The sequence below is a fragment of the Leucoraja erinacea genome, chromosome 14 (genome assembly GCF_028641065.1).
Source record: "Leucoraja erinacea ecotype New England chromosome 14, Leri_hhj_1, whole genome shotgun sequence".
NCBI lineage: Eukaryota > Metazoa > Chordata > Chondrichthyes > Rajiformes > Rajidae > Leucoraja > Leucoraja erinaceus.
In genome coordinates this window covers 33,310,413-33,336,996 of record NC_073390.1, presented here as the reverse complement: position 1 = coordinate 33,336,996, position 26,584 = coordinate 33,310,413, and the positions used below count along the sequence as shown (strand labels likewise).

Sequence of the window (26,584 nt, the reverse complement as noted above, 5' to 3'; positions counted from 1 at the left end):
AGAGTTTATGTATTTCTGCACAACCTGACTGTTGATCTATAGATCACTGCCATGGATATTGTCACCTCCCTGTTCCCTGCCAGGTGGACAGGCCCAAAGATCATAGACAGGCCTGGCTTCTGTGTGGAGTGAGAGCTATGGATGTCCTGTGCCTGAACTGGTCAACCTTTCAATGGTGTGAGCTGGCAGCCTATTAGGTCTTAATGTCCTCATAGCTAGGCCCTGCACTATACAAACCTGCATGCGTCACAGTCGGAGTCTCTGGGCCTCTTTAACCCAAGGACACTGAATCTAATTTTAGCCCCAGTTCTCAGCCTCAACCACTTAGCTCCGACCAGGTCTCAGTTTGCTTGTGAAATTTCACAACCAAACTGAGGGTGGTTGAGGGTCTCATATGTTTGTCACTTGTACGATTGCTTTTCAACTCGGGCTGACTGCAAATGAAAGGGATGAGTCAAATCACAGTCATCACCAGGCTGTAACCGTTTTAGCTGACACGGCCGAAATTCAAGCCAGTATTCTCTTTGCCAGACTTCAGCAATTCCTCAACCAGTCTTCCAGTTGAAATCCTGTTCTGTGTAAAACATAATCCTTCCCGAAACCTTCCTAACACTTTCCAAGCACAGCCTTGCACACCCTGTCTCCAAGCTGTCCTCCCACCTTGCGTGGAGCTGTCGGTTGTTTGATCACTAGCACTGCCTCTAGTGTCAAGGTGGGTGGGTGGTGGGGGATGGTTGGGATGGAATCTGCAGGGAGTTCATGGACATGAAAACAGAGTTTTTAAAAAAGACATTAATGTAGGATTAGTGTAAATGAGTGGTTGATGGACATCACAGACCCAGTGGGCTGAAGGACCTGCTTCCATGTTGTTTTTCTCTATGATTCTATGACTTTATTGAGAACTGCCTGAGAAGGAGTGTTGTACACTGTCAATATCTGGCCCTACCAATGAAACAGTGGGCAGTTATCCAACTTTGGATCTATTGACCACAATATAAATTGAAGGGTGTCACCTATTCCTTTTCTCCAGAGATGCTGCCTGTCCCGCCGAGTTACTCCAGCATTTGTGTCTATCGTTGGTGTAATCCAGCATCTGCAGTTCTTTCCCACACATATCAGTTGAAATGAAGGACTTGCTTACTGGTAGAAATTATTTTGCTGCAGTGTTGCTTTAAGAACAGGTGGCTGGGCAGGAAGCCTGATACCCAGGCAGCAGCCGCAGCACTGTGCTGCCAGAGAGGATAAATATAACTACTGCACACAGCGGGGGGATGATGGTGTAAATAAAGACACAACACCCACACACGGCTTTGACAGCCCAGCTCCTCGCCTGTACAAGTCCTCTGTTTGTTTCAAGTGAAGTCTACAGTTGGTGAAGAATCTGCCGAAAAAAAACATTTTTAAACTTCCAAGAAGTTATTTGAAGAGCTGGGATAAGTTTGTGCTCGGAGTATATGGGAGGCGTTGGATCAGATTGAAGAGCCCTGTTGGTAGGAACAAGATCGCAAGAAAAATCGCTGCTCGTCTACAGAGCAAAAGACCTTGGAAAAGTCACTCAGCCCCAACTGTGTTTGATGGTAAGTGCCAGACCACAATTCCCTCCCACCTCTCCACAGGGTTCGCTTTCCATTAACTGTTTCATAATGATTTGTGTCACATGCCTCTGCGATTTGAAAGCTGCTCTGGGTTTCGCACGCTGTTTTGCTTCATATATTGTTCCGTTTCAAACGCTGCTCAGAGTTGCAAACTGTTCCATGTCACAGGTTCCCCTGAGTCACAGGCCCCATCATGTAAGAGGCCGGTTGTGTTAGAAGTCATAGGCTGCTCCATGTTTCACAGGCCTTTCTCTCTATGTCACAGATCCCTCCCTTTCACAGGCCACTCCGTGTTTCATGGACCATGGCGTGTCGCTGGACCCTCGAGGTATCACAGGCCAGTGCATGTTTCAAGGGCTAATGTGTGTCACGGGAACCTGTATGGGATCAGGTCACTCCGTGTTTCATGGACTATTGCGTGTCTCTCCCTGTCTCCCAGACCCATCGTGTTTCATAGACCACTGCGTGTCACAGGGCTCTCCGTGTTTCACGGACCGCTCCTGTGACACTGGTCACTCCTTGCCATCAGTTCACACGTCGCAAGCTGTTCCATGTGACTGGCTACACAGTTTCCCACACCAACAGTCCACAACCTGCAACGTAAGGCAGGATTCTCACTGTCACCACCCTCCCTGAGAGACACTGCGTGCACAGTCACTCCAGGAAACAAAGTGCCCCATCACTGAGGGACAGGATGTTGCAGATCACATTGCCAGCTTCGCAGTAACAGCCAAAAATTTGAACTTCTCTGAAAGATACTCTCACGTCCGGGCACCTCTTTGGTTTCTAACCTCTTAAGAAAGAAAGATATATTAATAAGGCCATTGATGTTGCTTTTAGGATATCACAAAGTGTTTGCAGCTAATTATGTAATGGAATCTTACAGCTCAGAAACAGGCCTTCAGTTCAAGTCCACTTCAACCATCAAGCACTAATTACACTAATCCTGCACCAATCCTCTTACCCAGAATAGGGGGATCGAGAACCAGAGAACATAGGTTTAAGGTTATTGGGGAAAATCTAATAGGAGCAACTTAGATATATGGAATAACATAGAAACATAGAAATTAGGTGCAGGAGTAGGCCATTCGGCCCTTCGAGCCTGCACCGCCATTCAATATGATCATGGCTGATCATCCAACTCAGTATCCCGTACCTGCCTTCTCTCCATACCCCCTGATCCCCTTAGCCACAAGGCCACATCTAACTCCCTCTTAAATATAGCCAATGAACTGGCCTCAACTACCCTCTGTGGCAGAGAGTTCCAGAGATTCACCACTCTCTGTGTGAAAAAAGTTCTTCTCATCTTGGTTTTAAAGGATTTCCCCCTTATCCTTAAGCTGTGACCCCTTGTCCTGGACAATAAGCTGCTATTTGAGGTAGTTGAGGCAGATACTATAACAACATTTAAATGACATTTGGACAAGTACATGGATAGGAAAGAATTAGAGGGATATGGGGTAAATGCAGGAGGTGGGATTAGTGTGGATGGAGCATCTTGGTCATTATGGCAAATTGGGCCGAAGGGCCTGTTTCCATGCTATATGACTATGACTATTCTCAGTGTGGCCCTTCAGCACCAGAGTGCTCAGCCCATGTACATTGTCTGACACAACGGCCCTGCCACTACCTGCTCGATGAGCAGTTCCCTGAGCTGCAAAGTAATGGTTACTTCTCCGCCTTTGTCCGCTTTTGCAGGCGATGGCCGCCACCGGTCTGTAGAAGCATCCAACTTTCTGCAAGATCCCACAATGGTGCGGAACGTGGACGACTTTGACTTCTGCCTGCCCTCCCACTCACAGAGCCTCCTGGAGGGGTTGAGAACCCTGAGGTCCAACCCCAAACTCTCGGATGTGACCCTGCTGGTGGGCGGCCAGGAGTTCCCCTGCCACCGGAGCGTGCTGGCACTCTGCAGCATGTACTTCCACACCATGTTCACGGGGGACTTTGTGGAGAGCATCTCGGCCCGGGTGGAGCTCAAGGACGTGGATCCGGCCATGATGGAGACCCTGATAGACTTTGCCTACACGGGGAAGCTGACCATTAACCAGCAGAACGTGCAGTCTCTGACCCAGACGGCCAACCGGCTTCAGTTCAGCGCAGTGCAGAAGGTGTGCAGCCGTTATCTCCAGCAACAGATGGACCCCACCAACTGCCTAGGCATCTACGAGTTTGGAGAGATCTATGGATGTCCCGAGGTGATCGTTAAGGCACGCTCTTTCCTTCTGGAGAATTTTGAGGCGGTGTCTCAGAGTGAGGAGTTTCTGCTGCTGGGTATCGAGAGACTCCTGGCCTACCTGGGGGCTGAGATGTTGCAGGTCCAAGAGGAGCAAAGCTTGGTCCAAGCCCTCCTCAGGTGGATAAGATACAACGAGGTGGAGAGGAGAGGCTTCCTTCCCAAGCTCTTTGAGCTAGTTCACCTTCCACTGCTGTCTGTGGAATATCTGAGAGACCAGCTCTTGCCCGACAAACTCATTCAGGAGTGTGAACACTGCAGAAAACGGATTGAAGGCTTCCACAACAAGGTAAGGGTGAATGTGTGTTGTGGCAACTGACCCAAATAATTTATCGAATAAAAGGTGATTACTCCATGAAAAAACATGAGCTTCAAGAGAAGCTACTTTACACATTGAATAACTTCCATGTTTCCTTACAATGTAAGAAGGAAGCCATTTCAGCCCATCAGGTCTATGGCGGTTCACAGTGCATTCCCTTCCCCTCTAATCTAATTTTCTTTGTAATCTAATCTTCCCACATTCCCATCAGCTCCCTCCAGATTCCACTACATTTGGGGTAATATAGAGCAGTCAATTAATCTACTAACCCACATGCCTTTGGGATGTGGGAGAAGACCAGATCTTCAGGGAGAAACCCACGTGGCACAGAAGAAACATGCAAACTCCATACAGACAGCACCCAAGGTCAGGATTGAACCCAGGTTTCTAGAGGTGTGAGACGGCAGCTCTGCTAGCCTCAGATGTGAGCTGGCCTTAATGATCAACTTCCTATCTTTGAGCATTTTGTCTTTGGGGTGGCACAGTGGCACAGTGGTAGAGTTGCTGTCTTACAGTGTCAGGGACCCGGGTTCCATCCTGACTATGGGTGCTGTCTCTATGGAGTATTTACGTTAGTGAGGTTTTACTCTGGGCTCTCCAGTTTCCCACCACACTCCAAAAACACTCAGGTTTGTAGATTAATGGGCTTTGATAAAATTGTAAATTGTTCCTAGTGTGTGAGATAGTGCTAATGTACTGGGTGATCGCTGTTTGGTGCGAACTCTGTGCACTAAAGGGCCTGTTTCCACATTGTATCTGTAAAGTAATATTTCTTACCTCACTCCACTGCATTTACCATGTGTCTCATTACTTATTACCCCTGGGCTTAGAAACATAGAAACATAGAAAATAGGTGCAGGAGTAGGCCATTCGGCCCTTCGAGCCTGCACCGCCATTCAATATGATCATGGCTGATCATCCAACTCAGTATCCTGTACCTGCCTTCTCTCCATACCCCCTGATCCCTTCAGCCACAATGGCCATATCTAAATCCCTCTTAAATATAGCCAATGAACTGGCCTCAACTACCTTCTGTGGCAGAGAATTCCACAGATTCACCACTCTCTGTGTGAAAAATGTTTTCCTCATCTCGGTCCTAAAAGATTTCCCATCCTTAAACTGTGGCCCCTTGTTACCGTCTTCTTTTGGTTTCCAAATCTATATTTGAAAATTGTCATCTATGATCTCAGATCTATCATCTCAGACTCATCCATAGTTTACCCTATTACTATAACTTCATCTTTCCCCACAAATCTTTGTGCTCCTTCACTTCTAACCACGGATGGTAAGTGTTCCCTCAGCTGCTGAGACACTGGAATTTCATCCCTCAGCCTTTTCATTTCCACTTCTTTTCCCTCTTTTGACATTGCTTAAATCATCTCACCAACTTCACCAACTTCTACAACTCTCACCAACTTAACCAACATCTACAACTCTCATCAACTTCTACAGATGCACCATAGAAAGCATTTTATCAGGATGCATCACAGTTTGGTTTGGGATCAGCTACATCCAAGACTGCATGAAATTGCAGCGAATTGTGGACACATCCCAGACTATCACACAAAGCAACCTCCCATCTATTGACTCCATTTTTACCCCACGCTGCCTCGGCAAGGCCAGCAGCATAATCAGGGATGAGTCGCACCCCAGCCATTCCCACTTCTCCCCTCTCCCATCAGGCAAAAGATATAGAAGTGGGAAAATCCACACCACCAGATTCAGGGACAGTTTCTTCCCAGCTGTTATCAGGCAACTGAATCATCCTACCACACCCAGAGAGCGGTGTTAAATTACTATGTACCTCTTTGGTGATCCTTGGACTATCCTTTTCTGCCTTTACCTTGCACGAAATGTTATTCCCTTAAATGAATCTATACACTGTAAATGGATCAATTGTAATTATGTATTGACTCTCTGCTGACTGGTTAGCATGCAACAAAAGCTTTTCACTGTACCTCAGTACACCTGACAATAAACTAAACTGATCTTTTGGACCAATATTTTGTTCACCCACCTTAACGTTTCATTTTGTGACTTAGCTCCACGTGTTATTTTTAATAACACTGCCTGGAAGCACGATGAACTGTTTACTGTGTGTAAGTTGCTTTATAAATGGGAGATGACCTTGAATAACTGGGAGTGAGTTACAAGTTGGAATGTAATCAAAGTGCCAGATATTTTTGAGATACGGGATGACCAACATTGAAGGGTTCAGTTTTACATGTGACTAAGAGATGCCTGTGATTCATTACTACCTGTAATTTTATCAAGGCCGGTCACTGGTTTATATACAAAGAAGAAATCGCTGGAGATTAATTCTAGCCTGAAATTAAATCAAGCCATCTCCTTGACAGTTCTAAATGGCCTATGTTTTGCTCTGAGAGTTTTTTGATGTCACTACAGCATTTGGTTTCTTCCAGCAATGACACCTTACGGTGGTTTCATTGTTGAGTAACTTTATACTGTTTTGAATCTCCAGTGTTATCCGAGAAGGAAGAAAGAACAGTTTGTGCTATTACCTTACAACAAATATTGTGTAACAGGCTGGAAGTATCTTTGGATCATGACAGCATAGACAACATATGACTGACTAGAAAATGATGTAGACCAATCATTAGATTTATTGCATAGCACAGCATTAAACTCATATTTGGTCAGCGCCCAGAACGAGCTTGCATAGAGCCTCAATACTCCATGGGTACATTTTGTGACACCATTCAATTTAAGTGGGATATTCGACGGTTAGAAAAAAATGCATGGTTATGCAGTGACGTTCAGCAGCACAACATGAGCACAAACTTGAGCAACAATGGATTTGTTTTGGTGATTTGGGCAAGAGTCCAATTCCATTCACAACTAGAAGAAGAGAAAAACTGCAAATGTTGAATTTGGAGCAAATAAAACAGAAAGGGTCTTGACCTGAAACATTGACTGTCCATTTCCCTTCCACAGATACTGCCGCACCCACTGAATTACACCAGTAGTTTGTTTATGACTCTATTCCCAGCAAATTGTCAAGTATTATTTAAAGCACAGGAACAGGACATGTGGTCCAAATAATCAAATAATGCTCATGCCACCCTATCTAACCTCTGTTAACCTTCTGTTATCTTCTCCTTCTTCAGCTTATCCAGTTTCCCTTTGGAAGTACCAATACTGGTTTTCTAGTTCCACAGCTCAGTCATTCTATGTGGAACCAAGGGACTGCAGATGCTGGCTCACAAAAAAGGGCACAAAGTCCTCAGAGGGTCAGACTGATGAAGAAGGAGACAGACTCAAAATGTCACCTATCCATGTTCTCCGGGGACACTGCCTGACCCGCTGAGTTACTCCAGCACTTTGTGTCTAATTCAGTCATTGCACGGCTAACATTTTATTCCATAATTCCTATTAGATTTATTTACATTTATGAATTTTATTTCTCAGTGACTTTGCTTCTCTTCCTCTAGCTCACCAAATGCTCTCATAATCCTGAAGACCTCAATCATCACTTAGTCGTACTTTGGCACAAGAAAGAGCATCACGTTCTGTTTAGTTTCCCGTCACCATAATCTGTTGCAGTACTATTTACATCAATTTGTTTTGCATATTCTCCATTGTTTCTGTATCCACAACCCTACATTGTGTTTCAAGTAACATTTAACCAAGGATCGCTGCTTCTACAGATTATTCCCTTAGAAATAAACTTCACCATCTTGACACATTTTTAAATGATTTCTCTAACCCATGTCACTATTTTCAGCAATCTTTGTATACAATCCCCTAAATCCTTCTACCATAATTTTTATTTTCCTAATCTCCACACATTTTCAAACATGAGTCACTCAGCATATATAGAAACACGATTGCTGAATCATTTGATTTGTCCCCTCCCTAGTCCTAAAATAGAAACATGGAAAAATATGTGCAGGAGTAGGCCATTCGGCCCTTTGAACCAGCACCGCCATTCAATATGATCATGGCTGATGATCTAAAATTAATACCCTGTTCCTGTTTTTTTTTCCCCATATCCCTTGATTCCTTTAGCCCTGAGAGCTAAATCTAACTCTCTCTTGAAAACATCCAGTGAATTGGCCTTGACTGCCTTCTGTGGCAGAGAATTCCACAGATTCACAACTTTGGCAGAAAAAAATGTTTCCTCATCTCAGTCCTAAATGGCCTACCCCTTATACTTAAACTGTGACCCCTAGATCTGGACTCCCCCAACATCGGAAACAATTTTCGTGCATCTAGCCTGTCCAATCTTTCAAGAATTGTTTTTGTTTCCATAAGATATCCTCTCATCCTTCTAAATTCCAGTGATTACAAGCTCAGTCGACCCATTCTTTCATCATATGTCAGTCCCGCCATCCCAGGAATTAACCAGGTGAACCTACACTGCACTTCAATGGGAGTTTTTGACTAGAGAGAATAGATTACTCATAATTTGAGGTCTCCTTCTTCAAAAAATTAGGAGACCAAAATTGCACACAATAGTCCAGGTGTGGTCTCACCAGGCCCTGTACAACAGCAGCAGGACCTCCTTGTTCCTAAACTCAAATCTTCTCACAATGAAGGTCAAAATGCCATTAGCTTTCTTCACTGCCTGCTGTACCTGCATGCTTACTTTCAGTGACTGATGTACAATGACACACTGGTCTCGTTGCACCTCCCCTTTTCCTAATCTGACCCCATTCAGATAATATTCTGCCTTCCTGTTCTTGCCACAAAAGTGGATAACCTCCCATTTATCCACATTATACTGCATCTGCCATGCATCTGCTCCCTCACCCAACCTATCCAAGTCACCCTGCAGCCTCATGGCATCCTCATCGCAGCTCACACTGCTACCCAGCTTTGTGTCATCCGCAAACTTGGAGATGTCATTTTGAATTCCCTCATCTAAATTGTTAATATATATTTTAAATAATTGAGGTCCCTGCACTGAACCTTGCGGCACCACACTAATCACTGCCTGCCATTCTGAAAGGGACCCGTTAATTCCTACTTTTTGCTTCCTGTCTGCCAACCAGTTCTCTATTCATATCAATACCCTACCCCATTAGCTACCCTCCAGTCCAACATTGGAAAATGATCACCAATACATCCACAATTTCTAGGGCCACCTCCTTGAGTGCTCTGGGATGCAGACCATCAGGCCCTAGGAATTTATCTGCCTTCAGTCCCAACAGTTTATCTAACACCATTTCCTGACTAATGTGGATTCCCTTCTGTTCCTTCCTCCCACTAGATCCTCGGTCACCTAGTATTTCTGGGAGATTGTTTGCGTCTTCCTTAGTGAAGACAGAACCAAAGTACTCGTTTAACTGTTCTGCCATTTCTTTGATTCCCATTATAAATTCACCTGTCTCTGATTGTAAGGGACCTACATTTGCCTTCACAATTTGATACAAATTTTAAAGTTGTATCTGCTGCTGAACTGAGGTCAAGTAACTCGGCATAGTCCAGTGCTTAAGGCTCTACACTTTGCTACCAGAGGCATGGTGGCGCAGCGTTAGAATTGCTGCCTTACAGAGTTTACAGCAAGGTTCGATCCTGACTATGGGTGCTGTCTACACAGAGTTTGTACGTTCTCCCAGTGACCTCGTGGGTTTTGTCTGAGATCTTCGGTTTCCTCCCACACTTCAAAGAAGTACAGGTTTGTAGGTTAATTGGCTTCGGTATACGTGGAAATTGTTCCTAGTGCGTGTAGGATAGTGTTAATGTGTAGGCATCACTGGTCGACGTGGGCCGAAGGGCCTGTTTCCGCGCTGTATCTCTAAACTAACCTAAACTAGACTAGTGGGTGCTGGGGTAGTGGCAAAGATGGTGGGTAGGTCAGCAGTGAACATGCTTTTGTCTACCATAGGGCCAGCTGTCGAACCTAAAACTTTATAAATGAAACATTTCCAAATTCACCCTGCATACTTAGCACGAGGTTTCATGATGAGGGAACCTTTGCTTTCTTCCAGTTTCAGAATTGTATTGCAGAACTTTTCCAGTTGCAAAAGTGCTGAATTCTGCATGTGGCTAAAACTGTCTCTGCTCGTCATTCCTTCATCATAGGCTGAAGCCCGGCAAAGACCTGAACCCGGTCTCAAGAAATTTCAGGAGGTTCTGGTAGTCATTGGAGGACGGGCATTGGAGGACTCGGATGAAGATTTTGAAGATAATGAGATCTTGTCAAGAAATTGTGCTTTTTACAACATTAGGACCAGTGAGTGGTGCTGTGATATGCTCAACGGGATGTTCTGTGGATGTAAGAGATGGCAGTTATTTATAGTGATTAAACCTCTGAGGATTACTACTCCGACAAAAGCTTTTCACTGTACCTCGGTACACGTGACAATAAAATAAACAAACTAAAATAAAGTAATAGATGTCACAACCTAAAAATGTAACAGTTTAATTGTTTCTGTTCACACTTTATTGTGAACAGATGCATATTGAACAAGAAGGCAGATTATTTTCTGAATGGTGTTAGATTAGGAAAAGGGGAGGTGCAACGAGACCTGGGTGTCCTTGTAAATCAGTCACTGAAAATATGTATGCAAGTACAGCAGGCAGTAAAGAAAGCAAATGGCATATTGGCCTTCATAGCAATAGGATTTGAGTATAGAAACATAGAAAATAGGTGCAGGATTAGGCCATTCGGCCCTTCGAGCCTGTACTGCCATTCAATATGATCATGGCTGATCATCCAACTCAGTATCCTGTACCTACATTCTCTCCATACCCCCTGACCCCTTTTAGCCACAAGGGCCACATCTAACTCCCTCTTAAATATAGCCAATGAACTGGCCTCAACTAACGAGTATAGGAGCAAGGAGGTCCTACTGCAGTTGTACAGAACCCTGGTGAGACCACACCTGGAGTATTGTGTGCAGTTTTGGTCTCCTAATTTGAGGAAGGACATTCTTGCTATTGAGGGAGTGCAGTGTAGGCTCACCAGGTTAGTTCCCGGGTTGGCGGGACTGATCGATGACAAAAGAATGGGTTGACTGGGCTTGAATTCACTGGAAATTAGAAGGATGAGAGAGGATCTTATAGAAACAAATACAATTCTTAAGGGATTGGAAAGGCTAGACGCAGAAAAAATGTTCCCCATGTTGGGGGTGTCCAGAACCAGGGGTCACAGTTTAAGAACAAGGGTAGGCCATTTAGAACAGAGATGAGGAAAACCTTTTTCACCCAGAGAGTTGTGAATCTGTGGAATTCTCTGCCACAGAAGACAGTGGAGGCCAATTCACTGGATGTTTTCAAGAAAGAGTTAGATTTAGCACTTGGGGCTAACGGAACTGATTTTGGATGATCAGCCATGATCATATTGAATGGCGGTGCTGGCTCGAAGGGCCAAATGGCCTACTCCTGCACCTATTTGCTATGTTTCTATGTGTTGTTTCAAACATAGAGCCAAGTTCATGTACTTCATGTAGACCAGTTGATGAATGAGCAAGCCATTTGACCATTTCAATGTTGGATTTATGAAAGGTCAGTATAGTTAGTCCCACATTACTAATCTTCCCCAGAGTGGTGCATTGGATTATTTTCCTTCCTCACTTCCAGTAGTGCACCTCAGATCAATACAACTTGCTGCAAAAAAAAAGATTTCTCGAAAAATGAATGATCCATGTTTAAGAAGGGAAATAGGGATAATGCCGGAAATTATAGGCCAGAGAGCCTCATGTTAATGAGAGGGAAGATATTGGAGAGGATTGTTAGGGCCAGGATTTACATTTATATTTAGAAGAGAGTGGGCTAATTTGGGACATCAGCATAACTTTGTTCATGGCATGTCATGTCTTAAAAACATTATTGATTTTTATGGTAGTTTTCAAAGATAATTGATCAATACAGGGCAATGGATGTTGTCAACAAGGTCCTTCATAGTATGCTGATCAAGAAAAATTAAGATGTATGGGATTGAAGGAAGAGAGGCTAGTTGTGGAAACGTGTTACTTTGGCTGAGGTGATGCTCCATAGGGATAATTGCTGCGGCTCTATTGTTTGTGATTATGTTTGTACACATGTACCAATGCAAACACATTGGTGCGTACTTGCAGAAATTGAAGTAAACTATCGAAGGATACAGTGGAATATAGATTCTTTACAGATATGGGCAGATAAATGGCAGATTAAGTTTAATCCAGGCAAATGTGAGGAGTTTATGGAAGTCGAAATGTATGGGGAAAGTATACAGTGAATGGCAAGACCATAAACAGTATCGATGTAAGGGGGATCATAGGGTCCAAGTCCATATCTCTCCGAGAGTGGTAACCCATAGATAAAGTGGTAAGAGAGGCCTATGATATGCATGTTGAAGGATAATATGCATATCATCATGTAATTGGTTGAAGCAGTGAGTACAAGAGGCAGCTTTATGGAACTTTTGTGGGCAGTTCTGGTCGCTCCATTACGGAAAATGTATGAGAGCCTTTGAGAAGAGAGGTTTACAGGATGCTTCCTGGATGAGGATCTATTAGCTGTAAGGAGAGGTTGGACATCCTCAAATTGTTTTCTCTGCAGAGTTGGAGGCCGAGGGGAGACCTGATAAAAAATATACAAAATGATGAGAGGTATAGACATGGTAGACAGAAGCTTTTTCTCACGGTGGAAATGTCAATCACCAGAGGGCATCGCATTCAGGTGAGAGAGGGAAAGTTTAAAAGAGATATACAGGACAAGGTTTTTATACAAAGGATAGTAGGTACCAGAACACATTGCCAGGGATGGTGGGGGAAAGTAGATAATGGCATTTAAGGGGCTTTCAGATAGGCACGTGAATATGAAGGAAATGGTGGGACATGGATCATGTACAGGCAGAAGGGATTATCTTAATTTGACATCATGTTTAGCACAGACATAATAAGCTGAAGGGCCTGTCATGTGCTATACTTTTATATGTTCTGTGGTTTTAATGTTGTTTATAGCACATCCCAGATTTTTTTTTCATATAAATGTAGGAGAGCATTTTACAGATTGAGAATTGTGTTGCAACGTTACAATTGCACAGACAAGTTTACATCTCCAGAGCGCAGTGTATCAGACTTATTATTATTATTAAATAATGCTTAGCTACACATGAGCCCACCAACCCAATATTCCAGCAGTGGAGCAGAGAGGGACAGTGGGAGTCTGAAGAAAGGTCTCAACCCGAAATGCCACCCATTCCTTCTCACTGAATTACTCCAGCATTTTGTGTCGATTCCAGCGGTGGCTTCTAGATACTGGGTGCTGCTAGGATTTGGATGCAATCTTTCAAGATGCGGGTGATGATGTTGCTGCTGATCTGTTGCCCTTGCATCCACAGAGCAGTGGTCCGCTCTGCCAGACTTCCCAGATTATAACAAGTGGGGATTTGCCATCACAGCACTGAACAATGATGTCTACATCACGGGTGAGTTATTAGATATATTCAACAGAAACTTGTGAAAGGAAGAGCAAGCCTTTACTCATCACCATTCACCTCCTCAGAATATCCCAAGAAATGTCACAGGTAATAAATAGATTTAATCACACATGCCGCATCCGATGGGTGCAGTGGGGAGCTGCAAACAGCAGTAAACTGGTTAAACAGTTCAACTACTTCGGGTGATTTGGCTCAAAGGATGAGCCCTTCAAACGCCTGTCACACTTGCCAATTGTTTCGACGACTGTTGGCAACATTGACTGACGTATTCGGTCACCGCAAAAGTCACGGCGTGATGCGGCATAGCGCGGCATGATGACGTATTGACGCACGCTGTCTCCTCAAGTGTTGCAACATTTTTTTTGTCGCCGCTGGATTTTGAAATGCTCAAAAACTTTCGGCAAACCTGATACGTCAGTCTATGACGTCGGCAATCGCCTAGAAAATCCCCAAGTGGGACAGGCCCTCTAATCTTTCTCTAATTAATTAGACGGAAAGGGATTTTAAAATCTCACCTGAAAATTAAACCTTGGGCAGTAAATGTTAGTTTAAGGGTTGAAGGGTTTTGGCCCGAAACGTTGCCCATTTCCTTCGCTCCATAGATGCTGCTGCACCCGCTGAGTTTCTCCAGCTTTTTTGTGTACCTATGATTAAACCTTGCTTAATCGTCTAATGTTTCTGAGCCAAAGAGTGCACAAGAAGTGTTCATGGGCAGAACAATCTGGATCTTCCAGTCTTTTTGAGTGATTTCGCAAAACCTGATCGGAATGAATTTTTCAAATGTTTTTAGAATTGACTATAATGATTAGACCAATTTTAACTTGTTAATACCCAGATGAGATCAGATAATGAAAAGGATCAAACTTGTAGTCTTCCTGATCTTCATGACCTAGGTCTGCTCTGTAATGTTGCTGGTAGTGTGGCTTTCTCACCACTCCAGTTTGTTTCTGACTTTGGGTGCTGTCTGAGTGGAGCTTGCATGTTTTTCCTGTAACTATATAGGTTTCCTCCAGGATTCCCAGCTTCCTTCCATACCCCAAAGACATGTTGGTTGTTAGGTTAAATGGCCATTGTAAATTGCTCTCTGTGTAAGTGGTTAATGGGAATAATTTTGCTGGGGGGCTGTATAGGGTCATGTGTGGGAAAATAAATTGCAAGGAAATGAGTGGGAAGCAGGGATTCAAAGGTCAGTTTATTGTCACGTGTACCAATTAAGGTACAGTGAAACTCGAATAACCATACAGCCATACTAAAAAAAAGCAACAAGACACACAACTACATAAAAGTTAACATAAACATCCACCACAGCAGTTTCCCCACATTCCTCACTGTGATGGAAGGCAATAAAGTCCAATCTTCTTCCTCTTTATTCTCCCGTGGTCGGGGCAGTCGAACCATCCGCAGTCAGGGCGATCGAAACTCCCACGTTGGGGCGATCGAAGTTCCCACGTCGGGGCGGTCGAAGCTCCTGCAGCTTGGAGCTCCCGAAGTCGGTCTCTAACCAGGGACCACAAGCTCCACGATGTTAAAGTCCGCAGGCTACCGCAGTTGTAGCTCCCGAAGTCAGTCTCCAGCAGAGGCCGCCAGCTCCTCGGTGTTAGACCGCAGTAGGGACGGAGATACAATACGTTAAAAAATCGCATCTCCGTCAAGGTAAGAGATTTTTAAAAAGTTTCCCCAACCCCCCAACCCCCCACACCCACATATACCAAGCTAAAGAACACTAAAATGTACATTTAACACATACTAAAAAACAACAAAGATGGAAAGGACGAGATAGACTGTTGGCGAGGAGGCCATTGCGGGCGCCACCCAGTGGTCATTATAGGATTGATGGCATTCTTCAGAGAGTCACCATGTTTGTTGGGCCAAATGGCCTACTTTGTTGTAAAGTATGATATGGTTCCACTATTTCAGCACATTTACTTAATGGTCAGTAGGATCCTGTGGTTTACAGTGGCTTGCTACAAGACTGAATTGCCTGCTTAACTCGCATGAATGAGCTTTATTAGGAGATTCCTGCTTAGTCACGGCCAATTATAGCCCACACAGATTTTTGCAGAATTTTAAGTGTCAGATATGTTAGTGTGATTTTCTATGACCTTCAGCATTGATTTTAAGAAGCATTGGTCAGAAAGCAGATTGGACATGCAAAAACAGACATATCTGCAAGGTGGATTAATTGTCATTGGGAATTTCTGGTTGCACTCATTTTCTGCATTTGAGGAACCTCTTCATACAGAAATGGCTCTTTTACAAGAATTCTAATGGGCACATTTTAAAAACTTCTAAAGATAATTCTTTTACTTTACCAAGAAACTGACTTCTGTGTCCAAATGCAACTGACAAACAGTTATGTATATACGTTAAAAATAATTTCCAGTAATTTAAAATCAGTTTATTTACAGGTGGTGGATCAATAGTGAGATTAAAACTGCCTATTTTTTGTGATAAATCTATTTTCACCAAACTCCACCAAGTTATCGCTCTTAAGTAAATGCAAAAATAAATGTAAAGCAGTTGTTTTATTAGAAGTTTGTTTTAAAACTCTTTCTGATTCCATAGGCAAATTAACATTGGATGATGTATGGATGGGCTGGAATAGATATTCAAGGAAAACAATCTCTTTCCAAAATTACTGCAATTTGTGTCCAGCCTAATGATTGTGGTCAAAGCAGAAACCTTGTACCTCAATTTCTGCCAATGGCATCTTTGCACGCAGTAAGGGTGACACATTTAGTGGATCGAAGAAAGACACAAAATGCAGAAGTAACTCAGTGGGTCTGACAGCATCTCTGGAGAAAAGGAATAGGTGACGTTTCAGGTTGAGACCCTTCTTCAGATGCTTCTCGACCTGAAAGATCACATAATCCTTTTCTCCAGAGATGCTGTTTGACCCGCTGAGTTACACCAGCTTTTTGTGTTTATCTTTGGTTTAAATCAGCATCTGCACGTCTAGTAGATCTATTGCCTCAGACCTCCAGAGATCCCGGTTCAATTCTGACTTCTGCTGCTGTTCTCTATGTGATCACGTAGGTTTCATCCCCGTGCTCCGCTTTCCTCCCATATCCCATTGACAAGGTGTGTTGGTAAGTGGTAGAATCTGGGGGGAGTTGATGGGAATGTGGGGAAAATAAAAACATTGGATTAAGGTATGATTATTGTAAACAGGTGTGGTTGATCGATGCAGCCTGGTGGGCTGAAGGTCCTGTAAAATACTGCATCTATAACTTTAATATGATATTACATTAGCATGGATTAAAACATAAGCAAAAATGTCATGACAGAAAGGAAAGCTGCAGCAACTCAGCAAACAGATTTGTTGATCGCCACCATCCCAGTGTGTTGGAACAATCCCAAGAAATATGTTGTGGATGGTGAAAGTGGATAGTCTTTCAAAGTAGTCATGGATACTCCATCAGGGATGGAGAGAAAATGAGTGGTCAGGGCACATATGACGGTTTTCTGGACAAAATCCCAGGGAGTGAAACTGCCACCTGGCTGGTTTTAAATCTGGGAGGTTCGCTATTGCCATCCATCATGTTCAAAGAATCTATCTGTAATCCATGGCATATCTCTTGTAAAAGGACACAAAGTGCTGAATAAACCAGCCGCGGGTCAGACAGCATCTCTGGAGAACATGGATAGGTGACATTCTGGGTTAGGACCCTTCTTCAGACTCTTCTGTCTGAAGAAGGGTCCCAACCAGAAGCGTCCTCTATCCATGTTCTCTAGAGATGCTGCATGACTGCTGAGTTACTCAAGCACTTTGTCCTTTTTTGCAAACCAGCATCTGCAGTTCCTTGTTTCTACATATTTGCCGTAGCTGGATTCTGGTAATGATCAAACTGAGGGAGCTAGATTTTGCATCCCAGGTATTGGGGGATTAGTTCATGTGCAATAATTCCGAGCTCTGTCCATTAAACTGGGGGGCTCACAGTGTTGACTAGTGTGAAAAAACCCTTCTTGTGAAATTGGAAACAATAATCTGTACAGCTAAAAAGGACACAGAGCACTGGGAAACAAATTCACTCCTTCATTCGTTTCCCTTGATACCTGCAAGGACTTTTCATTCTTAGGCCTATAGCATGGAAACAGGCTCTTCAGCCCAACTTGCCCACACCGACTAACATGCTCCATCTACATAAGTATTTAGGGTCACCTGCCTGCATTTGGGTCAATTCCCTCTGAACCTATCCTATCCATATACCTGTTTATGTGATAGAACCTGCCTCAACTACTGCCTCCGGCAACTTGGTCCATATACCTACTACCCCTTGTGTAAAAAAAGTTGCCCCTCATGTTTCTATTAAGTTTTTCCTCCCTCATCTTATACCTATGTCTTCTGGTTCTTGATTCCCCCACTCTGGATAAAAGACTTTGTGCATTTACTCTATCTATCCCTCTCATGATTTTGTACACCTCTCTAAGATCTCCCCTCATCCTCCAGTGCTCCAAGGAATAGAGTCCTAGCCTGCTCATCTGCTCCCTATAGCTCAGGCCCTTGCGTCCTGGCAGGCAACCTCCTTGTAAATCTTCTCTGCACCTTTCCAACTTGACAGCATCTTTCCTATTACATGGTGCCCAAAACTGAACACAATACTCTAAATACTCACCAATACAACATGACCTCCCAAATTCTATACTCAATTGCTCTGACGGATAAAGGCCAATATGCCAAAAGCTTCAACCACCCTGTATACCTGCAATGCCACTGTCAATGAACTATGTACCTGCACTCCTATATCCCTTTGCTCTACAACACTTCCCAGAGCCGTACTGTTCACTGTGCAGGTTGTTATCCAAAGATCAGTTGACAAACAGTTTTACTTTTGTCCTTGCAGGAGGCTCCAGAGGCAGCAAGACAGATACATGGTCGACCACACAGGCTTGGAAATTTGATTCCAAAGATGGGGGCTGGAAGCCCATCGCTCCAATGCTCAAACCCAGAACCAACCACACGACGGCAGCACTAAATGGAGAAATCTACGCCATTGGAGGTAGCATAGTGGCATGAAGCAAAGAGCTACACGCAACGGAAGTTGGTGTCACGAATAAGCTCTTTTATTCTGCATTGTCATTGTAGTTAGCCCTTCCAGGAATACAAACCAGTTTCACACTTGTTTGGTTATTGTGGCATAGAAACGTTTATATTCTAATTTATCAATACCCCATTCAAAGAGTTTAGTGTAGCCCTGGAGACTAGTTTCCACCTCTGTATGAGGTAGCTCACACTATGACAGAAGAACGTTCATTGAAGTATTGTAGATACTGTGAGTGTTAAGCATATGAACTGAAGTAAAAAGGTTCACAGTTAAAATTAACTGAATTCAATGTTATTAAGTCACATTGACCACTTGCATTACATCAGGGAAGAAAGGCTTCTGGGCTGTACATTATAAAGATCTTTGGGATACAAGACCAATAATATAGTAGAGGACAGAAAAGGACAAAGATCCTCTAGGCAGTGGAGAAAGCAGGTCTTGGGCAATGAAACAAAATGCTGAGATATGGCAGGGCTCCAATGCAGAGCACTGCTGGGGTCTTGGGTTCTCCAAACTAAACTAATCCTAATCCCACTTTTTGGCCCTTGTTCCATAGGCCTTGTGTACTTGTTACTGATTTCTATATCAAAACGTCTCGTGCAATAAGAGCAACAAGCAAGGTTAAATCCACACTGCACTCAGAAGTATCCCTGGGTTTTTTTGCCAGGGAGAGAGGTTCCAAGTACTTTCTCAACGTGATTAATGTTTCTGCCTTAATCCTTGTCACAATGGAGTCATAGAGAGAAACAGCATAAATCTAAATCATACGACCCAGGTCCACACCAACCATCTACCACCCATTTATACTAATCCTACAATAACCCAATTTTTTATTCTCGCCACCTTCTCATTAGCTCATTCCAGACTCCACCACTATGGGCCATTTTCAGTAGCTGATTAATCTATCTATGTGCAAGGCAATCGGTACACATGAAATAAAGCCATGCGTCATGGGGAGAAGCTACAAATTCCACACAGACAGCTCTGGTGCTGAGAATTGAACTCGCATCTCTGGAGCTGTGAAGCAGTGACTCTACCAGCTGCTGAACCATGCCACCTATTCCTTGCCTTGTTGCACCTCCCCACAATTTTGTTCAATAATCCTCTTCAGGATAGCCCTGTTGCCTTGGGTGTTTTTCTTGGGGTGTCCATAATTCCCACTGAATTTGGCCAGCCCAAATGCATTTCAGTTTCTTGGAGACAATTCGGGGATTCATGAGTAAAACAGTACTCCTTGCAGGAGAACCTCTCTCCCTGGCAAAAAATCCCAGGGATACCTCTGAGTGCAGTGTGGATTTAACCCTGCTTGTTGCGCTTATTGCACGAGACGTTTTGATATAGAAATCAGTAACAAGACTAATTAGAAACAATATTCCCTGAGGATTCATTTCTTGCTAATGTTCCCTGCAGGCATTGACATACAAGGTGAGAAACGTCTGTTTTCTGGGTGTTTGGGAAGCATATAAAATGTCCTAATACAGCACGGCAGCATGATGGCACAGCGGTAGAGTTGCTGTCTTACAGCACCACAGACCCGGGTTCAATCCTGACCACGGGTGCTGTCTGTATGGAGCTTGTACCTTCTCACCGTGACTGCGCGGGTTTTCTCCAGATGCATTTTGTGTCTACCTTCGATTTAAACCAGCATGTGCTGTTCTTTCCTACACATTTTCTCCAGGTGCTCCAGTTTCCTTCCACACTCCCAATGACGTACAGGATTGTAGGTTAATTGGCTTTGGTTAAATTGTCCCGAGTGTGTGTAGGATAGTGTTAGTGTACGGGGATCGCTGGTTGGTGTGGACTTGGGGGCTGAAGGGCTTGTTTCTGCACTGTATCTCTAAACTAAACTAAACTAAACAGCAGAAGGAAATTAAGTTGTACTGTCCTGTAATGAGGTCTGGCACTTTCTGAATTGCAGGAACGACATTGAACGTTGTGGAGGTGGAACGCTATGACCCCTACGTCAATAGTTGGACTCCGATTGGTCCCACAGTGAAGTACGTGACTAACTTCACAGTCACAGGATGCGGGGGAAAGCTCTATGTGATTGGTTCATGTGCAGCCAAGTACAATGTACTCACTTTACAGTGTTATAATCCTGTCATAGGTAGGTCCCAGTTTGATTCCCAAGAAGCAGAAGTGAATGTACCTGTACTACCCTTATTGTATTTCTTTCAAATACCTTGCTGTATTTTATGACCTGTACTCCATTGTCACCCCTTTTCTTTTTCCTTTCTTCTTTTGGCAATGGGCTGAAATTGCTTCCTTGTGCACTATAATGACCATACACACACATTTTGCTTGGGCAGCTTACAACCCAGCAGTATGAATATTGATTTCTCGAAATTCAAGTAACCCTTGCATCGCCTCTCCCAATCCCTCCCTCGCCCTTGTCACCATACTAGTTTCACTGTCATTACACTAGCAAAATAATATGACAGTGATTGTTGGAAGCACAATCTAAATTATAGGAATGGTGACAACTCAAACTCATTTTGAGACCTTGTTCCTTTTCTTCAATCCTTCTTCTAGTCTTCTTCTATCCTTCAGCGTCTTTCATGTTGAAGTCATTGAGTATATGATAGTAAGAAGTTGGTGCAAAAAACTACCAGATGGAGTGGAGTAGAGTAGATACTCTTGCAGTGTTTAATAGTGGAATGTCACTGGAATAATATTATTTTGCTACTAAAATGTCTTGAATGTATTGTGCTAGTCAATAGGTTTGCAGCACCTGGTGATGGCATGGCACTATGTTTAAAAGCATAAATATAGATCAGTCCGTGGCATTCCTCATTTATGTACCACCTACTCTGCAGATTGTAGCTGTCAATCAACTGTCACTTTTTAGGTTTCCCATTAGCTCCAGGATAACTGTTGTCCTGTTAACATCATGACCCCCAGATTTCTTTTTTTAAAAATAATTCCAACAAACCTGTGGAGCAGTCTGTATAGAAGACAAGAAATACATTATATTTATTTGCATTTCTTTGTGATCTGTGAAATGGAGGGAACTTGCAGTCAATGGTATCAGATTCACTGGTTGACCTTGCTTTTCTTATCGAAGAACCCTCAGCATGTTGTTACAGTGCATTGTGTAGATAGTGCACAGTGTGTGCATGCCGCATTAGCGGTGGGTGGAGTGAATGCTTAAAGCAGTGAAGAGCTGCTCCACAAGTAGCCTGCAATATCCTGGATGCTGTTAATGCTTTTGATTGTCACAAAAGTTGCATTCAATCGGACAAATTCAGGGTATATCAACATAGTTTGTGAATGGTTAAAAAGTATTTCTGGAGTCAGGAGGTCAGCCACGTAGTAGAATGCATGACCTCTGACATGCTTTATTCAGCACAGTGTTTCTGTGGTTGATCCAATTGTTTCTAGTGACCACCGGCAGGCATCCCGAGTTGTGGATGGCCAGAGATTTGGGAATGATCACATCATTGATTGTCAAGGGAAGCTGACAAGAATCTTTCATGCTGGAGGTGATCTTTACCTCACTTATGTGAGCTATATGTTATTTGCTACTTATCAGCCAAGTTTTTATGTCATCAGGGTCTTTCTGGATGTGGGAATTGACTGCTTCATTTTCCGAGGAGCTAAATCCTAAATGGGCGGCGCAGTGGCGCAGCGGTAGAGCTGCTGCCTTACAGCGCCAGAGACCAAGGATCTATCCTGACCATGGGTGCTGTCTACATGGAGTTTATACATATAAAAAAACTTCGTCTTGCTCCAATAATCCTTCCACCTTCCTTCTGATCATGCTTCTTTCCACAGCATATTTCACTGTTCCCATCTTAAAGTGACTTGAATTTAAAATGTTGTGTATTTAATTTCCCCTCTGCAGATAACTGGAGTGTCATTGCATCTCCCTTCATTCCAAAATACCTCTCATCTCCCCGGTGTGTGGCAGTGGATGGAGTGATTTATTTAATTGGAGACAACACAAAGAAAGTCTACGCATATGATTCCGAGGCCAACATCTGGCAGAAGGTAAGTGACATCTTGTTTTCCTTCTCCTTGTCCTCCTCCTTCTTCTCAAACTTTCTTCCCCTTCTTTGTCTACTTCTTCGTTCCCCTTCGGCATCAAGGAAATTTGCTTGATTTCATATAAATGGTTCCCGGCATCTTGGAAACAAGCCTCATCTCTGAGATTTTTGGTTTCTTGGAAGTCCATTGAGGCTAGTGAGGACCACAGTCTCTTCCAGAGATAGGAGAGAAGGTGCCTGACGTAGATCGTGAGGTTGTGAGCTGTATCTATCATTTACCCCGGGCTTCTCTGTGCTCCTGATGCTTTGACACAAGGTTCTCATTACCATCATCAATGTTTCATCTCTACTTCGTGCAGTCATGGGCCAGAGATTCCCAGGAGCCAGTGGAGATGCTTCATCTTTTGAAGAATCTTTTTCTCTGCGATTTCTTCACATGAATGAGTTCCAAATAAGTGTCTGGCATCAAGCTGGCCAAGTGACAGCCAGGTGTAGCTGACTGAGTCTAAGTTGGGCCTGAATGCTTGAATGCTGGCCTGGCAGAGGGCTCGGATGTTGGACCTATCCTTCCGCTGAATTTTCAAAAATTGGAAGAATCGGCATTGGTGATGTTTTTCCTGTGACTTAAGGTTGTCTGAGTCTTGGAAGCATAAAATGGGGACATCGAGTACTGTGGCCTGGTAAAAGCTTTGGAGAATCAGGAGGTGAGTTGCTTGCTGCAAGATACCCATCGTCTGCTGTACGCCATATTAATGTGGCTGGGCTAGTGTAGTTTCTGTTTAATTCAGAGAAATACGTGGGAAACGAAAAGGTGTATCTGGTATATTTGAGGCACGTGTGTACAATAATACACAATGTTCATGTACTTCACACACTGATGTACATGCATGCTTGATTCATTGCTCTATTCTCTTCTAGGTCCAACTGCTCCACAAATTACATGAAAATGGTGGCATGGTGGCGATTGCTGGGAAGATCTATGTTACGGGTGGCCACTGGAAGGGAATGGAAGGTGACTACAGCGTGGAGTTGGAAGAATATGATTGTGCTAAAGATGTGTGGACTATTGATAGTTTCCTGCCACGCCTCTGGTTTTACCATGGGTCTTGCTCCATTTTCATTGACACATCCAGGTGGACTGAACGGTTTCCGATAAACAACACCTAGTCAACACTTGCCTGGGGGCTCACACCATTAACAGCAGTTCAAGAGTGTGTTATGGAGCCCACTGTCCCAAGGGGTTTTATACGTTGTACACGCTCACTTTTTCAGCTTTGCCTTCCCGTCTGAAGCGATTTTCTATGAAAAACCTCTCCGAAGGCCTGCCATTGAATGAAGGGTGTAAGCTATAGTTTCAGGTATCACCTTGCCAATCACCCAACATGTCCTTCAGCTCGCACAAGATCTACCCAAACACGTTTCACTTCATAACTGGAGGCACAAAATTGCAGCTGCTGGAATCTTGAACAAAGAACAAAGTTCTGAAGGAACTTAGCAGGACTGGGAAATGGAATATGTGTATGGGAGGGGATCGGTAGAGGTGGGAATTGAACATACGGAGGAGGGAAAGGAGCAGGTAGATTGGGATGATGGGAGAAGGTGGGAGAAATATGTGTGTATTCTGTTTCTTTCCCCCCATTCATACACTCATCTACTACCTTTCCCACCCCACCCACCTCCCCATCTCCTCGATCCCCATTTCCATTTTATCTCCCTCTTTTTTCCCCCCTGTTCCCTTCCATGCATATCCCTCCGGCTTTATACTTCACTCCTCTTCTTTCCTTCTCTGATACCTCTTTGTCTAACTTGCACCTCTAACTTTTGTCATCCCCACTCATCTGCCAATCACACCCCCTCACATGTATCCACCCATCATCTGCCAGGCTTTGACCCTCTCCCACCCACCACTCCATCAGTCTGAAGATGTGTCTGAACCCAAAACATGCTGCTGCCTGACCCGCTGAGTTCCTCCAGTACTTTGTTTTTGGCTCAAGATTCCAGCATCTGCATTCTCTTGTGTTTCCTGTATTTTTATTCACTTATCAACTGTTGTTTCGCTGTTTAACCTATGAGCAGGAAGGAAATTATGATTTCATATGAATTGTTCCTGGCATCTTGGAAACAAGCCTCATTAACTTATCATTAATGGGTAAATATTGATACTCCTTTGCTTTTCAGCACTGCTGAATGAGGTTTAAGTTTAGTTTAGAGATACAATGCAGAAACAGGTGCTTTGGCCCTCCAAGTCCGCACCAACCAGCGATCACCGCACATGAACACTATCCGACACAAGCTTGGCACAATTTACATTTATACCAAACCAATTAACCTACAAACCTGTATGGCTTTGGAGAGTGGGAGGAAAGTGAAGATCTCGGAAAAAAACCCACGCGGTCATGGGGAGAACATATATACTCCAAACAGACAAGCAGCCACAGTCAGGATTGTACACAGTACAGGTCTCTGGTGCTGTAAGCGCTGTAGGGCAACAACTCTACCGCTGTGCCAGCGTGCTGCCCGAGGTAGTTAAGACAGGTACTATAACAGCATTTAAAAGACATTTGGATGGGTACATGGATTTAGAGGGATATGGGCCAAACACAATGGGGTACCGTGGCTGGCATGGACAAGTTGCGCTGACGAGATGGTTAATATACCATTTCTAATTGATTTGTGTACCTGTGCTTTAGTTTTCAGAGATTTTCTTTAGGTACAAGTACAATCTAAATCTCTGAACAGCAGCATTTAATAAATTCTCACCTGTTAAAAATATCACCTTTCTTAATTTCATCCTGCATCCATGGTGTAAAATGTGTCAAATGGCCATGTTAACACCTTGTTCTTTGGCTCTAACATTAATTCCAGATACTTTGATCACATAAATGTTAAACTCTCAGTACAAGACACAGACATGACTATGGACCACATTTAGACCCACCACCTTTTTTAACTTCTTCCTACCAAAATCAATAAACTCAAATTTTTCCACATTATACTTCACTTGCCACCTTCTTGCTAATCCACTTCCTCAACCCATTATCCTTTATAAACTCTTTGTGACCTCTACAATTTAACCTTACAACTTACTTTGGTATCAAAGCTAATATGATGCACTTTACATTTGCTGCCTTCAATTTGAACAATGTACTAACTGAGGCCTCTTCAGCAGCCGTGTTGCAACCCACTGGCTACAGCCAGACAACCTGATAATAACCTATTTCATTCTACTTTCTATTTCTAACCAACCTTCTATCAATCGTCCACGAACCTCAAGAGCCTTTACTCTGTGTGACAACTTTTGTGTGACACTTTACATCATGGCTCGTCAAAATCCAAATATACCATAGGTGCCGCTCCTCACAGGATCTGGGAATGTCACAACTAATGCATCCGCTATCGCTGCTCTCACATTTCTTCACACTTCTACAATATGGTCAGCTTTTTGTCTCTGAACTTCTCTGACCTTTTATTTCTTTTAATAGTATTAATTATTTTTAAGTTCCCCATTCTCGTTAAAGCATCGGTTTTCGCAATAGTGTTCATGGAAGGTTGAATACTAAGAAAAATATTTATTTTCTTATTTCACCATTGTTTCTTTTATGTGTTTTATAATTTCTCTCCACACTTGTTATTGTTACTTTCTTCCTTAGGGTTGTAGAAGCAGCTAGAATCTAAGAACTACACGTTTGCTTTGTAAATCCTCATAAATGCAAAGCATTACATTTTGATTCAACGATCCAAAATGGAGACCATAATCATTGGAGCAGAATATGGCCAGAGTCTACTCCACCATTTTATCTCTGATCTATTTTTCCCTCTCAACCCCATTCTCCTGCCTTCTCCCCATAACCTTTGAAGTTTTTATTAACCAGGAACTTATCAATTTCCACTTTAAAAATATCCAAATGGCTTGGCCTCCACAGCTGTCAGTAGCATTGAGTTCCACAGATTTACCACCTTCTGACTAAAGAAATTCCCCTTTGGCTCACCGAATCCTCACCAACCATCGATC

The 26,584-nt window shown here is 43.4% G+C and overlaps 1 protein-coding gene across 1 annotated transcript; it reads left to right on the top strand.

The window, feature by feature from the left end:
- Positions 1 to 800: 800 nt before the first annotated feature.
- On the top strand, positions 801 to 25,807 carry klhl30 (kelch-like family member 30). Its single transcript, XM_055646124.1, has 8 exons — positions 801 to 1,577; positions 3,294 to 4,120; positions 10,199 to 10,349; positions 13,443 to 13,529; positions 18,386 to 18,541; positions 20,505 to 20,693; positions 22,431 to 22,576; positions 23,491 to 25,807. Exons 2-8 carry the CDS (start codon positions 3,347 to 3,349, stop codon positions 23,737 to 23,739), a joined length of 1,752 nt encoding a protein of 583 aa, XP_055502099.1. The 5' UTR covers positions 801 to 1,577; positions 3,294 to 3,346; the 3' UTR covers positions 23,740 to 25,807.
- Positions 25,808 to 26,584: the final 777 nt, after the last annotated feature.